Source organism: Aythya fuligula, chromosome 24 (genome assembly GCF_009819795.1).
Source record: "Aythya fuligula isolate bAytFul2 chromosome 24, bAytFul2.pri, whole genome shotgun sequence".
NCBI lineage: Eukaryota > Metazoa > Chordata > Aves > Anseriformes > Anatidae > Aythya > Aythya fuligula.
In genome coordinates this window covers 1,521,381-1,538,695 of record NC_045582.1, presented here as the reverse complement: position 1 = coordinate 1,538,695, position 17,315 = coordinate 1,521,381, and the positions used below count along the sequence as shown (strand labels likewise).

Genomic DNA, 17,315 nt, shown 5'->3' with positions numbered 1-17,315 from the left:
GTCGCGTCACCGCCGGGACCGCACTCGCTGAAGGCCCCCGAGCGGGGGCTGCCCCGTACACTGCCTGCCCCGCGGGTCTCCCCGCTGCCCTCCGCGCTCCCTATCAGCGGCGATTTTATCCCCGGTGCAGGGCTCGAAACCTCCGGGAGCTCCCCCCGGTGCCGTCCGCGCTCTCTCCCCTCCCCCATTCCCTTCCGTTTTCCTCCCGTCGGTACAGGCAGCGCGGCGGACAGCCGCGGCCGAGCCGGGCGGGTCCTCGGCGGCGGGCGGGCGCAGGCCGGGCCTATGAGGCCGCCCGCTCCGCCGCCGCCGCCGGGCGCGCTGCGGGATGTGGCGCTGGAGCTGGGCCCGGCGCTGAGCGGCGGCCCCGGCACCGGCCCCGGCCCCGGTCCCGTCATGGGAGCGCCCTCGGGCGGCCCCGCGCTGCCAGAGCGCCTCCGGTTGCCCGTCTGCTTCCTGGGGGTCTTCGCCTGCTACTTCTACTACGGCATCCTGCAGGAGAGCATGTCCGCGGCAACACCGGGAGGGGGGGGAAAGGGAAGGGGGGTCGGGGGTGGGGAAGGTCCCGGGGGGGGGTCCTGGTACCGGGGGTCTTGGGCCCGAGGGGTCCCGGTTCTGGGGGTTTTGGCCACGGGAGGGGGTCCGGGGGGGGGGCTCCCGGTTCTGAGGGTCTCGGGTTCGGGTCCCGGGGGGGGTTCCCGGCCCCGGGGGGGGTCTTGGAGCCGGGCCCGGTCCCAGCCCCGGGGGTTCTCAATTCTCGGGGTCCCGGTTTTGGGGGTCTTGGCCACGGGAGGGGGTCCCGGGCCCGGGGGGGGGACTCCCGGTTCTGAGGGTTTTGGGTTCGGGTCCGGGGGGGTCTTGGAGCCGGGGATGGTCCCGGTTCTGACCCCGGGGGGGTGTCCCGGCCCCGGGGGTTCTCAGTTCTGGGGGTCCTGGTGGATACGGGGGGGGGGTCTCGGGACCGGGGGAGGGAATTCCGGCCCGGGGGGGGGTCCTGGGGTAGAGAGGGGTCTCGGTCCTGGGTGGGCGTCGTGCCTTGGGGGCGGGCTCCCGGCCCTACGGCTCCCGGTGTTAGAGGAGGGGAAGGGGGCCGGGCCTTGGATGTTCAGGGCGTTGGGGATAGGGGGTGGGTCCCGGTCCCGGTCCCGGCCCCGGCCCCGGGGGGGTCCAGCCCCGGTTTTCCCAGCCCCAGGGGGGGGTTTCCCGGCCCTGGCAGGGAGGGGGGGGGGGCCATGGCCACATCCCACGGGGCCGTTTCAGGCTGGGGGTGCCCACCGGCCCCTCACCGCCTCCCCCTCCCGCAGCACCCGGGGCAGGTACGGCGAGGGAGCCCAGCAGGAGAAGTTCACCTACGCCCTGAGCCTGGTGTTCATCCAGTGCGTCATCAACGCTGCCTTCGCCAAGCTCCGTGAGTCGGGGTTGGGGGCTCCGGGGGGTGCTCGGGAGGCTCCCTCGGTCTGTGAGCCGCTCAGCTGGGCTAACGCGGGATTTGGGGGCAGAGGGGACGGGGATGGGACAGGATGGTGGCTCTCTGTACTCTGCCATGGTCAAGGTCGGCTGCCCCTCGTGTGGCTCTGGCACTTCTGAAACGCTTCCAGCTGCTGGGGGCTGCTCGCAGCTCTCCTGACTTCTTCTTCCTCCTCCTCCTCCTCCTGCTGTCCCTTGCAGTGATCCGTTTCTTCGACTCCGTCAAAGTGGACCGCACGCAGAGCTGGCTCTACGCCGCTTGCTCGCTCTCCTATCTGGGCGCGATGGTTTCCAGCAACTCGGCTCTGCAGTTCGTCAACTACCCCACCCAGGTGACGCGGGGCAGGCTCCGGGGGACAGGAGGAGGCGTTAAAGGGGAACCTTGGCCCTCGGTCACCCCCCGGCACTGGGGGTGGCCCAGAACAGGCCCCCAGGCTGAGGAAGCGACCGCCACAAGGAGCAGCTGGGAGGGGAAAGGGCACGGAGGGAGCTTTTTGGTGGCTTTTTTTTGAGGCTCTGTTTCTCACAGCTCGCATCCTGGGACTGCCTCGCTCTGTTCCAGGCAGTGCTGCGTGGCGCTGAGAGAGCTCGGGGTGTTCCAGGAGGGGAGAGCGATTTGTAGAAAACGTGGAGTTTGTTAGCTGGGAGGTGGTGTTTGTGTTTGAGGGCTTGAGACCTCAATTCCCGGAACTTTCACCGTTAATTTAACAGTTGCTTGGGGCAGGGGTTTTGCTGTTCTTTTTAAGGCTCTGCGTGTCTGTGTCAGGGTGGTCACTTCATGTTGCCACGATTGCTTTTGTTGCAGGCAGCAGATGGGCGTGCAGGTGGTTTATCTGTTCTTTTTTTTTCTAGGTCCTGGGAAAATCCTGTAAGCCCATTCCAGGTAAGCAAATGTAACGGTTTTCTGCGTATATTCATGTACATTTCTCAAGCCCTCAACTAGTCTGAGTAGCTCAGCTGTAAGAACAGAGTGTCCTTTTCTGGCTGCTGTGTTGCAAGAAGGGCAGGTGGTGTTCTATCCCTCTGTTGTTGTGTTAAATTCCCACGAGAAGCTTTTGGGAACTGTTTGTGATTTTGCTTCTTTACAGTCATGCTGTTAGGAGTGACTTTGCTGCGGAAGAAATATCCTCTGGCCAAGTACCTCTGCGTCCTCCTGATAGTCACCGGCGTGGCCCTCTTTATGTATAAACCCAAAAAGGGGGCTGGAGGCGATGACCACATCTTTGGCTACGGAGAGCTCCTGCTGGTGAGTGCTGCCAGAGCACAAATAACCCCGAGGCCGTGCTGTGGCAGGTCTGAGGAGGGACGAGCAGCTACAGCAGGGATCCTACCCCGCTGTGTGTGCAGCAGACATACCCTAAAGCTGGTGTGAGAGCAATTTGAGGGGATTGACACCTCGTTGAGTTTGGAGGGTGTGCCCTGGAACTGTGGCGGGAGATCCACGCATGATTCCTTGCACGGCCTTCTTTGCACATGTTTTGAGGCCGTGGAATTGGTATTTAACAAGCGATTGGGATGCTTTGCTCTGCTCATTTCCCCCTCTCCTTTCCTCAGCTGCTGTCGCTGACCTTGGACGGGCTGACGGGGGTGTCGCAGGACCACATGCGGGCTCACTACCAAACGGGTTCCAACCACATGATGCTCAACGTCAACCTGTGGTCCACCCTGTTCCTGGGAGCTGGTGAGGAACACCCACACGAAGCACAGCCACGCACCCCCAGAGCGCTCTGGGACACCCCATGGGAAGGGTTACTGCGTCCTGCTCCAGAAAGGGCCTAAAAGCCCATTTTGCAAAACACCTTTAGTGTGTGTTTGGGTGTTAAATCGGTGCCTGGGCGTTCACTGCAGCTCTTGTAACGCCCGCTAGAGGACAGTGCCTCACGCATGGTTTATCTCCCCGACACTTTCCCTTCTGAAAAGTCCTCCCTGCAGCTGGCTCCTGCTGGGTTATGAATATACGCCGAAATTCTGCTTTGCAGGCAGTGGCTGCTGGGGCTGTCTCTGGGCTAATAAATCATTCTTCTCATCTTGATCTTCCTTGCAGGGATACTGTTCACCGGAGAGCTCTGGGAGTTCTTGAGTTTTACCGAGCGCTACCCCAGCATCATTTACAATATCCTGCTGTTTGGCCTGACAAGTGCACTGGGTCAGGTAAACGCACTTCCCTTCTGCAGTCTTCGCTGGGTTTGTTTGCACAGCTGGGAGATGGCAGAGGAAAGTTGCCTCGCTTTTTGTTGCTGTGGTTATTGCTTACTTCCCAAACAGGCTGCCTCCTGAATCAAATTGGTTCAGGGTTATGCGCACGTAAGCAGGGGTTGAAATAGATTCTCTTGGCTCTGGCACTGTGGCTTTTCATCTGAAATCGTGGTCTGTGTTGTATTTTTTCCAGTCAGAGTGACAAAAGGCATCTCTTTGTTTTTACAGAGTTTTATTTTCATGACTGTGGTGTACTTTGGACCCCTGACTTGTTCCATCATCACCACAACGCGCAAGTTCTTCACCATTTTAGCATCTGTCATCCTCTTTGCTAATCCCATCAGTACGATGCAATGGGTGGGGACGGTCCTGGTGTTCTTGGGTAAGTCTGGAAGGCAAACAGCCCAAGTCTGTCCTCCGTTAACTGAAATAGAGGGAACATACAGCAAGGGGAGAGCTAACAAAAGGTGCTGGTCAAAAAATGTAATTGTATTGAAGTCTGCTGGTGGCAAATGTGCTAGAGCAGGAAAAAAGGGGATGATTTCTGGCAGATCTGTTTAGTCATTTTTTCCTACGAGTCCCTGCCACCGAGTGACCGTTAGGAAGTTGGTGCTATGTGAAAAATCAGCTCCACAGCTCCTCGTGCAACATTTGGGTAAAGGATGTGAAGAAATTTGCCATGTCCTTAATTATTTTCTCTTTGCAGGCCTTGGACTTGATGCCAAATTTGGAAAGGGAGTCAAGAAGACGTCACATTGAGGAGCTGGTTGATCTCTGCAGTTGGAATGAACTTTTAATTTATTGTCTTGTACCTCAAAATCTGTTATGAAACTGGACTCAGGATAGGTAATTAGAAGGGGAATGTTTGGATTTTTTTTGGATTTTTTTTGTTTTAGTTTTTTAATTTTGAATTGTCTTTAAGTGTAATACTTCAGTTTTAACTGTAATCAAACATATTTTTTTTTTTTTCTGTAATCAAAGCTGCATTACTAGATCCTAGCAGCAGGATGAAATTCTTGCCTTAACAGGAAAAAAATAATTCATATCTTTATTAAAGAAAAGGAGACAATGGCCACTTTTCTGGAATTAATTTCAGTACCATAGGCTGACCTTGGGGATGAAGAGCACGCCTCTCTCCGAGGACAGGAATGGTCTTAGAATTATGATAGCTCTTTGGTGCAGCCTGGAAAGGTCCCTGGATGAAATGCCTGTGTTGAAGAGCAGCCCCTCTTCTGATTGTATGATTATTTTTTTTTCATAATCACGTTGTTGGAGCAGCCAGACATTCTGCCACTAATATAATCCGTGTAAACACTGAGTTGCATTACATTCTTTATCCAAGCCCTCCTAAAACAGAAGCCACTCTTGGCATATGTAAAAGTTTACAGGAAACCCGTTTAACCACTGGGGCTGAAATTAATTCTTTTTGTCCCCCCCCCCTGCTGCTTGCTGCTGAAGGAACAGGACCCTCTGCTGCTCAAACCATGCCAAGGTTGTGCGACAGCGGCTTCTAAATGTTGAAAGGACCCTTGTTAATTAACCACCACCACGGTGAGCTTGCGAACACCCGCTCCTGAGCGCAGGCTAGGTCCCCGGTGTCGTAGGGGGAGGAGTTGTTATCATAATGATGCCTTCAGAGCTGGAGAGCAAAATCCTCCAAAGAACGAACTTTACACATGAAAGCACGTTTCTACCAGCTGTCGCTTGGGCTCCATCTGTTCGGTGGCTTTGGCCTTTTGCCCCTCCAGATGGGATCTTGATCTCTTTCCTGAGCGGCTGGTGTAAGTCTCCTTTTCTAGCCCCTGCTATCCCTGCCCCTCCAGTGTTTCTTACAACTTTCTGGGCATCAAGTTTGGTTTTCATTTAATCCATCTTGCAGTCCTAGAGCTCTACTCAAACAGCACATTTCTTGCAAAATTAAACCCGAGGATATTAAAGGGCTTTCCTCTGTCACCTTCACCTCTTAATTAACTTGCATTGCCTTAAAGGTCAAGTGATAAGTAGCAAACAAATGTGTTCTCAGTAGTAGAGAATCCTCGAGTAAAAGCTTCCGTGACTTAACTCCACAAGTACTGCCTGATGAACACCGTGTGCGGGCATCTGCTACTGTATGAAGATTCCAGCTTCCCCGAAGATTTGTCCTTCACAGTATTTCTAAGGTAATGAATGCTATTTACATTTTATAAAAGGGAGCAGAGAAATAGAATGCCTTGTTCACAAACACTGTGTCATAGGTAGGAATTAATTCTCTCCCGTGTCTTAATCCTAAAACCATCTTCTCTTCTGTTTGTAGGACTTGGTGGGATAGAGGGGTGTAGCAGTTCTCAAACTCAGTAACCAAAATCAGCAAAAATATCCTGTTAGTTTTACAGACTTGTTTCCCCTTCTGTAATCTAAGATAGGAATAGATCCCCCATCACTGTGCAAATGCAAACACCTGAAAAATCTGTAAATCATGAACTCCCCCAGCCATCTACCTCCATGTGATCATCATGAAAACTCTGTTCAGAAATACCACCCTTTAACATCCTCATGGCTGTTCCAAACTGCAGCTCTGCTCCAGAGCGCGTGCTCCAAATACACTGGATTCATTCTGGTTTGATTCCACAGAAGCAGACTTGCTTGTTAGCAGTAATTCTTCAGTGACCAAAGCTCTTGAGAAAGTGGACGATCAGAAATTGAGGGGCTGAGACAGCAGCAGCCTTTCACCACTGCTCTGTCAGCCTGTTCTCAGTGATCTTTCTTTGCAGCATCTCAAGCCACGTTGCCTCTTGAGGACTGGGCAGGAGGAGGTAACTTCCGAGCTAGTTCTGGGCTAGGAAAACTGTTCTCCCTGCACTGTTTTCCTCCTCTTGCCCCAGGTCTTAAGTGTAGCTTTAGGAGAGACAGTGTCTTTAAAAACAAACAAACAAACAAACAAAAAACAATATTTGTGATGCTAGTTGTTCTCTTAAGCATTGAAAAGAAGCTACCGTAGGCTTAAGGGATGTTTTGGTCACACACACAGGTCCGTCCCCTTCCCCACACTGCAGCAGCCTGGAGGAACCGCAGAAAGATAAAAAGCTGCGAGCTTTCTAGGGCCTATTTTCTGAGCCAAGATTTGTCTTTACCAGTATCTTCAACTTGTCTGTATTCAGAGCACAGATTTAAAGATCAGTCTGCCAAGAAGAAAGAAAATAAAGGAGATTTTTTTCTCTCCTGATTTCTGAAGCTGCCTTGACCCAGTTTAGCTCTAAAGCCTGTTCCTGGGATGGCTCCAACTTGGTTCTTGCTGCACCTCCAAATCTTAAGTCAATAAGAAATTCTAAAACAAAGGCAGCTCTTGTACCTACCTCGAGTCTGAACCCTTCGGATTTCCTTGGACAGCTCTCTTGCTGTCTCTGCTCCAGACTCATGTACTGCGAGATCCCAGAGGAGGCTACAGAAGCAATTCAGGAAGCTATTTTCAAATCAGCACTGGCTTTTTTCTTGGATGGTTTCAACAACGCTGCCACAAAACAGGTCTCCAACTTTGAGCTGCCAGGAGGACTGCTGTAATAGCTCTCCCCAGTGACAGACTGGTTACCACGTTCTCAGAAGCCTGCCTGCTGGTGGCTTTTGGTTGCTTGAGTTCAGCTGTCTCTAGGTAAAGACGGGTAAACTCCAAAGGAACTGGGTTAGGCTCTGTTAAAGTTTTCACCCTGCACTACATTCTCCTATTAGAAATGTAAACTCTTCTTGGAGGCACCTGTTGCAGAATAATGATCTTTTAATAGGCTGGTTTTTTTTTTTGGCTTTGTTCTTTTTTCTTTTTTTTTTCTATAATGTCAGTATCTTCAACCAGAGGGCAGAAGGCAGAGATTGAATCAGAATGCTTGAATTTCTGTTGAAGTGTCACAAAAGGCTTCCTGTCTTGAACAAAGAGATCAGTAATCTACAAAGCATCGACAGAGCTTGTTTTAATTTTCCTAGATACTGCATAACATCTAGGGTACAGCTGTGCAAACAAATCCAAAACTTAATTGTTGCTGTCCAGTTATATTTTGTTTGTTGGAAGAAGGAAGTGTTTTGTGGCAGCATGTGCATCTAGAAGCAGTTCAGTGGTTTCAAGGATTAAGGCACAGCACCCAGGTTCTCTGCCAACAGTCTGGGCATCACCAGTTCTGCTACCTCACTTTGTGTGTGCCTCAGCTCTTTTAGTTATTTTCCAGTTTACCTGAGAGAAAGTAGGTGCAAATCCAGTACCAGTCAGAACAAAACCCCACTTCTTTTTAGTCCTGTGTGCTTGATTTGTCACTTTTTTTTCTTTCCCCAGCTGCAAGCAAAGAAAAAATGTATCATGATAGTGAAATATTGTCCAAAATGAGAATCTTAAGTACAAACCCTCGCCCTTTGCAGCCAGGATGGTAGATGCTTTGAACACCAGCTCTGTAAGGTTTTATTTTGGGCTGACTTACCAAGGAGTTACTAAAGGGAGTGCTGGTGGCTTGCTTCTCCATTAGCAGATGAGCAGTCTTTCTCTGAGTAAAGAGGAAGGGAAATGAGCTGAGTAGGAGACAGAGTTATGAAGTGCCTTAGACAAAGCCATGCAAGTGCAAACTACAAAGGTCAAGGAAGTTATGAAACCATTCCGTCTTCCTCTCTTCTGTCTGTTGGGTCCAGTGTCCCAGCCCTGAGCGCGTTTATGACTCAGCCAGTTACCAGCAGGGGGAACTCTTCTTTCAATAATTTTCAAGAAATATGAGAAAAACAACAACAAAAAAAATGGTCCTTGTCTAATTAGCAATAGAACTGTACTTCTAGACCAAAGAATTCAATAGAATTGGTCTTTTGCTTACAGTAAAAATACAGTGTTGAAATCAAGGGCTTCCTCCATTTTTATTCTGCTTAATTTTTAAGCCATCGGCAGAGACTAGATTGAAGCAAAGCTGTGGGGAGCATGAAGATGATCTGTTCAGCAGGACAGCCCTTCATTACAAGCAGCAGATGCATAAAGAAGCGTGTGGGCACCTGCATGTCCTCTTGTCCTCATGCAGCACAAATAGCTGGCTTCCTGCACAGCAGCAGCCATGGGCATCACAGTTGATGTTTTCGAAAACATTTCTGCCAGAATTCTCCCAGGAACCTTGTCAGTTCTTGGTGGTTCCAGAGAGATGAGAAGTCATGCACATACTGAGAATAAACAGCAGATTACATTGCTGCGGTGTTTGTGCCTGTTGTCCCTCCAGGAGGAACTCATTGATGTATCAGCTAAGAAAGGTGAAGTTTTATTTCATAGCTAACTGAGACATGGCATCCGCAGGGGGGAAAACTTGGCAGCTGCTTTCCTTTTCCTTTCATCTTCCTTGGCTTTATGAGCTCCCTCTGCAACTGCATCAACAGATGTTTAAAAAATATAAAATGTTTAGAGAGTATACGGAGTAAGTTAGGTGGTAGTGTATGTGCATGTGTTCTGTAGAAGCGTGTATGATTGTTTAATGCTGGTAATTTGGTGGTCACGGGATGGTAAAGACTCCTGCTCAACTGGCAATAGTTTAAGAGATAACAAAGTTATTGGTAGTGCTTTGAGAGCAATGAGTTACCAATTTTAAAGATGCCATTAAAAGAAACCATCACCCTAGCAGTAATTCTTCAAGAAGAGGGGAGTCGTTCTGTGCCACGTAGTTACGATTTGGTGATTGTGAGCTTAACCTGCAGGCCTCCATACACTCTTGCAAAGGAAAGAGGAATTCCTCTCTGACTTCTCAGACTGAAAAGTACATGAGGATCAAAATAGCAGCTGTCAGGGAAAATACATGCAAGCTTTAGAGTCCCAGTTCAGCACATGGGAAGCCTGTCAGGGCAGCAGGGAAAAGATGTGCATTTGAAATGGATATTCTCATAACCAAATTTCACACTCGGATTTACAGTTCATAACTAACGATTTCGGCAACGGTGAGTGTGGGATGCATCTGAAGAACGGGCAGAACAGTAATTACCTCAAACTGAAACTGCTCCAGCTGGATGTCACTGTGCAATGAGGTGTTAACAGTTTTAAGTATTTTAAGGGAAAAAATAAAACAAGGATTGCGTTTAAGGCTGCAGGATTAAATCAGCAGTGAAAATAGTCATTTTTTTTCTCCTGCTTTTGATGCTCTCCTAGGGTGCTTTGCACTGTCATTCTTTTGTTTCTATTTGCATATGCACACAGGCTCCTGGCCACCTCTTATATATTCTTAATCAGCGAGGTTCAGTTTCTTAGTGAAGCTAATGGTCCATTTCCAAAACTTTTTATGAACAATTAACCTGGTTTAATAAAAGTGTTCTGAAGACAATGTGTTTTTCATATGCCGTATGGTACGTGTTGAAATACTGACTCATTTAGCAGAGGAGTTTTGCTGGGAAAATGAAGAAAAAACAAAACAAACAAAACCAAAACAACAACAAAAAGCTGTTGGGGCAGGGGGGTCAGGTGCAATGCGTGGGTTTCTTCTTTCCCTTCCATTAGGGTCAGGTCCTTTACTTGGTGCTCAGTTACTCCAAGAGCAGCACATGTGCAGCATCAGTCAGTCCTAAGAGCAGTTCTCTAAGAGCATAGACCAGATGTGAAAGAATCCCTAACAATTAAAATCCAGATGGGTTGGTCATGAAAACCTTCCATCACTGTGAATGAAGACTTAAGTCTTCTGCTTGATTAAAACATGGAAAGTGGAGAGGGAAGTGAAATATTTTAATAGGTTTACATAATTTTGGGGACAGCAAGCAAAGCTTTCTGTAACGGTTGGACCTAGAGGTTGTATTTCAGCAGATGGGACTGGTGTGCCACACCTTTTCATCAGATGTTTCATTTTCCTTTTAAATGTTTTAATTTTCCTTTTATACAAGGCAACAGTAAGGAATTTTGCAGTGGCTCTGGAACATGAACAGAGAACATGCTAGACCCATTTGTAATAGCCTCTTTCCATTGGTAGCAGAATCTGTCCTCCAAAGGATTATCTCCCACCTAAAATTAAACATTACAAGGCAATAAAATCTCAACCCTGACGTACACTCCAACAGTAGCAATCATTGTCTCCATTTTCTGTGGTAGTGGAAAAAGCAAGCAGTTGAGTTTATATCCTCTGGCAGTCCAATAGCCTGACATTCATTAACTAAACTTCATAAAATCACTTCTCAGAACAATGCAAACTGTTTTCCAGGCAAATATCACCTCTCCTATTCGTCATCAGCTTTGAGGAGCTGGCCCTGCTTTTGAGACAAATTTGCAAGTTCATCCTCTGATTTAAGTCGTTCTCAGAACTGTAGTGTGACTTTCTCCCAAGGTCTTCGCAGATCTCATTTAGCGAATGTGGTAGGCTGTAATTTGTTAATCAGTTTTACGGTGAACGCGGCAGGAAAAACAAAACTGTGGTTTCGGGATTAAGAAACAATACCCGTCTTGGTGAGCAGATTCTGCTCCTGCTTTAGGAGCTGTGTGGCAATCCCCTGACCTCAAGTGTGTAACTGATTAGTGGCAGTTTTACATTTTTGTATGAACAGCTGGGCTAGATTTGCAAAAAGGGAGTGTTCACAGCTGCACCTGGAGAGATCTAAAACTGATCTCAACACATTGACCACAACTGAACGACCGACTTCCCCAAGTAACGAGGCCTGAAGTTTATCAAGTTGAGCACTTTAAATTAGTGCATAGTTTCTACATAAGCTTTATTTTCTCTGATTTGGTAAATTCTATGATTTTCCCCCCCTCTGTCTACATTCCACTTAAAATCACTGGGGTACTGCTTAACGTGGTTTCATAAATATTTCTAAGCAGCAAGACACCATTACCTGATAATTGAAATGACAAGGAAAAAAAAATAAATAATGATTTTGCAGTTGGTAAATATTTTAGCAAATGTGAGTTACATAAAACTTGGGCAGCCATACAGGATGCAACATTTCATTTCGTCATCTGCAGGCTTAACCAGTCACGGTAAGGGACAGCACAGTCCTGAAAAAAAAAAAAGGAGCAGTGCTGAATAAGAATTTACTGAGGGCTGGTGTAGGAGGATAGGAACAGGATGGGAACATCAAACAAGATAAGCGTGGTCTCCTTAGGAAATCAGGTTAAGGATAATGTGATCGTACAGTTAAAGACTAAAGTGTGCAGATGTATATGGGAGAAGCAAGATATAACAGCGAGAAAGTTACTTTTGTTTTTTTTTTTTGTGGCTTCTGAATGCTTGGTTTTGAAGCAACTTTTCTAGAAAAAATAATTCTATGTAGTAATTGTAATTTCTAATGAAATTAAACCATCCGAATCCACTTTGCTGCCATTTTGGTTGCAGTAACTTAATGGCATAACAGTCATTGCAGGACTTTGCTAATGAGAAGGCGTAAGTAAAGAACTGATTAGCTCTTCATCAAGCTGTTTGGCTCTGTAGGAATGTTCTAGACGACCATTGTTTAAGACACAATACTTGGTAGAATTTGTGTATAGTGACAATTAATAATAACCTTTATCATTGTGGTTGAAAACAAAAATGTAGAAAGCTCTCCTCTCTTTTACTAGCATAAAAAGTAAATAAAACAAGATGGCTTCAGGATTCATAAGTAGCTAGCTAAGTAATTGAAAAAATCTTAATTTGTGTAATCCTTAAAAATCCTAGCTTTTCCATACCTGTTATTTCCTGCAAGGTCCAGACTGCAAACGCACTTTCAGATTTTTCCTTTACTCCATCACTTCTCTTCATTGTTGCTTACTTTTTTTTTTTTAGCTGATTCATTTCTCTTTCTTTCTCTTTTTTTCTTTTTTTTTCCCAGCGATTTGAGCCCTTTATGCTCATTCATACTCTCATACTCTGTTATATGGAGCGAATCTTATCCTTGATTTTGAAGTCTTTTGTTCGATTATCTCTCTGTACCTGCAGAAGGGGAAAGCAGCCGTGATAAAAACTTTAAACTCTGTTCCATTGCATTCCCACCTCTCTGCTAAGGAAGATTGCTGTGATAATATTGAAGATTAATTTTTGTTTGTGGAGAAAAGCTGGTTTGAATAAATTGAAGGACTTTTGACAATGTTCTGAGGTCCTCCACTCTGCAGGTGCTAGCAGAGTTAACAGCGTCTTAGAGAAAGGAAAATAATTTCACAGACCATTAGGGCTGGTGGGAAGCAGCAGGAACAGGTTTTAATGAATACAGGATCAAAAGCATCTTAAAGCAAAACAGCACTGAAAACAAGAGCAGGCTCATCAGGGAAGACAGGAGATGCTTCTAACGAGAAACAAAGGACCAACTCAAAGACATTTGGGAGTCACTTTCTCACAATAGTGCATTTTAAAGTATAATTTCCTCTTCTAAAAAATTAACTTTGATACTTTTCCAATATGTGTAAAAATAGTACTACGAACAGATTCCCTGCAATTAAAATCTCCCAAGTCAGAATTTTTCCAAAGGAGGTCAAGACTTGCTAAACAATGTTTGTCTTCTCACAAATAAAACTCGTTCTGAATCACAGCAACAATGCTTAACTTAAGCTACTTTGCAGTATTTTTACGTCAGGAAAGCAAATTCTGACAAATACGTAACCAGATACTGGAGGGTTCTGACCTCTCAGGTCAGAAAGGGTGGTACCTGAAGAATTTTGGTACCTGTAACATTATACGTTGGTCGGAAAAGGAATGTTTTCAGTCATAGTTTTTAATCTGGGTGCCTAAAAAGTCACCTTGTTTCTATACTCTTCTGCATCTCTGCTTTGAAACTGGAAGCAACCAGTTTCTAAAGTCGTCCTGGTTCCCAATGTTGTCATTTTTTATTATTACTTTAATAATTTTATTTTAGTATGAAGAAGCCGCTCAACTTCTCTACACTGTTAAAATTTTTTAAAGGACAGGTAATATTCAACTTGATTTTCTTATTCCATGCAATACTGAGGAGTTAGTTAATTTGTAAAACAGTTTGAAAAATGTCTTAATTAATATTTGACTTAAAGGAAAGGTTGGAATATCGGACTCTATCTAGCTCAGTACTTGCTATTCTGTTGCAAATTAAATTTTGAGGAAAAGGGATGCAGAAGAAAAAGCTCACCAGTTTCCTCTCCCTGGAGAATCCACAGACTGACTTGGTTCAAAGCAGCCTGTGTCTCAGAAGCTTTTCCTTTCATCACAAACCATATCAGCACTTACTGTTCTCTAGTGTGTTCTGCTAGTGCCAAAGCTTAGACTCCTTTGACAAGATAAATAATAATGTTGGCTTTGTACGGGGCTAGGTGAGAGCATGACATTTTCAAGAGGCTCGAGGAGATACCCTAGCAGAAGTCAGACTGGAGGGATAAAACCTATTTGATTTTCAAATGGCTAATATTATTTCACAATGAAACCATAGGAAGTCTGCAATACCGGGATTTTTTGTCTTAAATTTTAAACAAACAAACAACACATTCTCAAGCCAAGAAATGACTCCACTACTGCTTGTGAATACGCCACAGCATTCCTTTTGCATTGCATACAGAAAATGTTTTTTATGGATTTCTCGTTGACATGAGGAGAGGTGAATCAAATAACTTGCAATATTTGTTTGACTGTTGCATATATAAAAGCCTCATTAAGTCTCCCCAATGATTGGAGACGGATTTTGTTTAGAATGATTTTGTTTGTTTTTGCAACAAAGACAGCAAAAACAGGAAATAATTAAATAACTGTTTTCATACTCTCCTGATCATCAGAAGCCTATATGAGATTTTAATTAGTGCTGCGTTTTCAATAACTCTGTAGCCGTACGTGTTGCAGATTCTTTCCTGGATAACAGGGAGATAATTATGAGAATCCTATTTTTCAGTCTCTCACTAAAGGGATGGCTGATACATTTAATCATGGTGTGGAAATGCTGGCAGCTTTCTCTGAGTTCAGCCTCTCTCTAATTACATTTTTAGATTTTTTAGTAAATTGAAAGGGAAAACGTAGGAACAAAATAATTAAAACCAAAGGGGAAGTGAATATTAAAAAGCAGGAGCTATTTAAAATTCTTGCACACAACTCTTTTACGGACATCAGTTTAATCAGCTTTGCATAAAAATCAAACTTACATTTACACAAAAGTAACACTTGCAAACCTATATGTGCATTAGTATTTGCTGGTTCATTTTTGTGCAGAAAAAAACAACCTGTCCTGCTTCAGTCAGGTGATACCAGGAATTATAACCCCAGTGAACGCATTTGAGGATTTGGTACTCTCACATGCACGTTGGTGTTGGAACACACCAGCGCACTCCCATGTGAATTTTCAAGGTGCAAGCACCTAGGAACTGTCCGGTAATTTTAATACAGAATTGGATTAAAGATAGACAATAGGGTTTGTGAAGAGTAAGTGACAGTATTTCACTTGGTATCTGCCACTGAGGAGGACAGAACTGACCCTAGATAACTTTTTCACATGGAGGAGGTGAGATTACACCTTCATTTTCATAGATATTTATCTAAAGTTATTTATCTAAATATCACCCAATTTAATTTTCCACTTCCTGGGAACAAGAGAACTTTGGTCAGAAGGATGTCATCAGCTGCAAAGGAGGCTGACCTCCCTCCTGCCATGTGACGCATGGACAGTCTTGAATTAATCGAGACATTTCTGTTTATTCTAAAAACAAACAACACCAACAACAAGCGGTATGAAAACTCCTCAACCTAAGCACTCTCATGCAGCGGGGGGTGAGGAGGATCTTTTGTTTCTCTAAAACTGGTCCTTTAAATTTCCTTCTGTATTTCAGCTATAAACTATAGAAGAATAAGTACATGAGTAAAAATGCAGAGTTTATGTTGGGAATCTGAAAGCCAGAGAAAAAGGAAAGGGTACAAAAATAAATTTCTAGGAGAAATGTGTATCCAGAATAGGAGTGGTACGACCATTTCTCTACTTCCCACGAGGCAGTTTTATAGCATTTCTTCATTACAATGCAGCATTACCTGCTGTTTTTTTCACCATGGGCAGCAGTTTGTGAAATGAAGGAACGAAGCAGGGTCCAAAAATCAGTCATGACTTGGATAAGATGCTTGCCAAGAAAACCCAGGACACTGCAGAAAGTGTTAGCAATGAGAAGGGCAATATTGTCCGAGTCAGTGGTGGACAAAGGTAGAAGTCGAGTAAATAGGACCGGTTGTGCTATGAGAAGCTCCGTTTTTCATCTGAGAATGAAGTCAGGAATAAAACGAGTGTGCGTTTTTAGTTTAAGTAGTCATGATATGCATTATGCATTGTAAAATTAACTACAATGCCTTTCCAATTTCATTCACAGCTTTCACATCAGTTGTTACCCCATAAAAAGCCACTGAGTCTCTGACAAAGGACTGCTATTCTACGGTGCAGGATAAGCTTAGGAGAGTGAAAACATATTCGGAGTGGGAATATATTCATTACAAACTACAATTTCACAATCTGGTGTTGAATGCCTCAGAAGTTGTAATAGGCTACTATCAGTATGTAGGACAGGTAACACAGAACATGGTTTACCTTTGCTAAATCCACCAACATATATAGATATAGGTATGTATGTCTCCTACCCTCCTTTAAATTTACCTCCTACTGCATTGTTGATAGCATTCTGTATTCCAGCTCAGCTCTATAGTGTCTTATAAATAGCTGGGTAACTTGGTTATAGGGGTGTTTATTTGTGCAGCTGGATTAATTCACTCCAACACGAGACTGAAACTCAGACAGGAAAGAAAGGCTATCTCGGGATAAACCTGTATAGGTGTTTAATTAAGGACTGCTAGCACTGAGAATTGTGCCTCCTCTGGTTGCAAACCATTACAAATGAGAACAAGGGAAGGCACGTGTATAGAAGAGAAAAGGTTTACCAGTAATTTGGGCTGGAAGGAACTTCGGGAGGTCATCTGGTCCAGCCTCCTGTCCAAGCAGGGTCACCGTCGTGATCTGCCAAGGCTGCTCAGGGCTTTATCCAAACAGGCTTTGAAAACTGCCAAGGATGGAGACTACGAAGCCTCTCTAGGCAGCCTGTCTGAATGCTTCACTCTCACCATGGTGAAAGCTCAATTTATAACAAGCCTCCATCTCTCGTTTTGACTTTTGTTTTGCATCCTTCCTTCCACGTATCACTGTGAAATGCCTGACTCAGTTTCCTTCATAACCTCCTTGTAGGTACTCCTTTAAGCTTTGTATTAAAACCCCTTAATGGCGGCTATAAGACAGACTTGCTTTATAATCCCTTTTGCTTTTAAAAAGATTTCAATAAAGGCTTTGCCTTAAGAAACCAATCTTCCCCAAACCTTGGCAAGAAATTCTCACTGCACACAGTGGGGAAAAGCCTCTTTAAAAGCCCTGCTGCCCCAAGTGCTGTGGTGGTTTATGACCCTATGTTTGATGAAGGATAAGAACTATTTGTGCATTTTCACTTCACGACACCAAGCCCGACCCTCAGAAACACGAGGAAGGCAGGTCAAATGAAGAGAGACAGATGAAGGCAGGCATCGCCACAGCTGCAAAAAGAACGGATACTAAACTAATAAAACCTAACGGAGCTCTAAACAGCCCTCAGACCCTAAAAAAAAATAAACTAAAAAAGACCCCAGAGGGGGCTGAGGGAATGGCAGCCGCACGCGCCGCCTCAGCTCGACGCCCTTCCCGCCTTTTTCCCCGCCCCCCTCCTCGCACCCCGCTCCCCCCCCCCCCGCCCCCTCACAAAAACCTCGCGTGGCGCATGC

General features: G+C 45.5%; 1 protein-coding gene across 1 annotated transcript; it reads left to right on the top strand.

Annotated features, from left to right (window-relative positions):
* Positions 1-300: 300 nt before the first annotated feature.
* Positions 301-4,981, top strand: SLC35B1 (solute carrier family 35 member B1). The gene is made up of 9 exons (XM_032202739.1): positions 301-506; positions 1,305-1,408; positions 1,669-1,799; positions 2,320-2,350; positions 2,556-2,713; positions 3,022-3,148; positions 3,512-3,618; positions 3,892-4,045; positions 4,370-4,981. The coding sequence occupies exons 1-9, from the start codon at positions 397-399 to the stop codon at positions 4,420-4,422; spliced, it is 975 nt and encodes a 324-aa protein (XP_032058630.1). The 5' UTR covers positions 301-396; the 3' UTR covers positions 4,423-4,981.
* Positions 4,982-17,315: the final 12,334 nt, after the last annotated feature.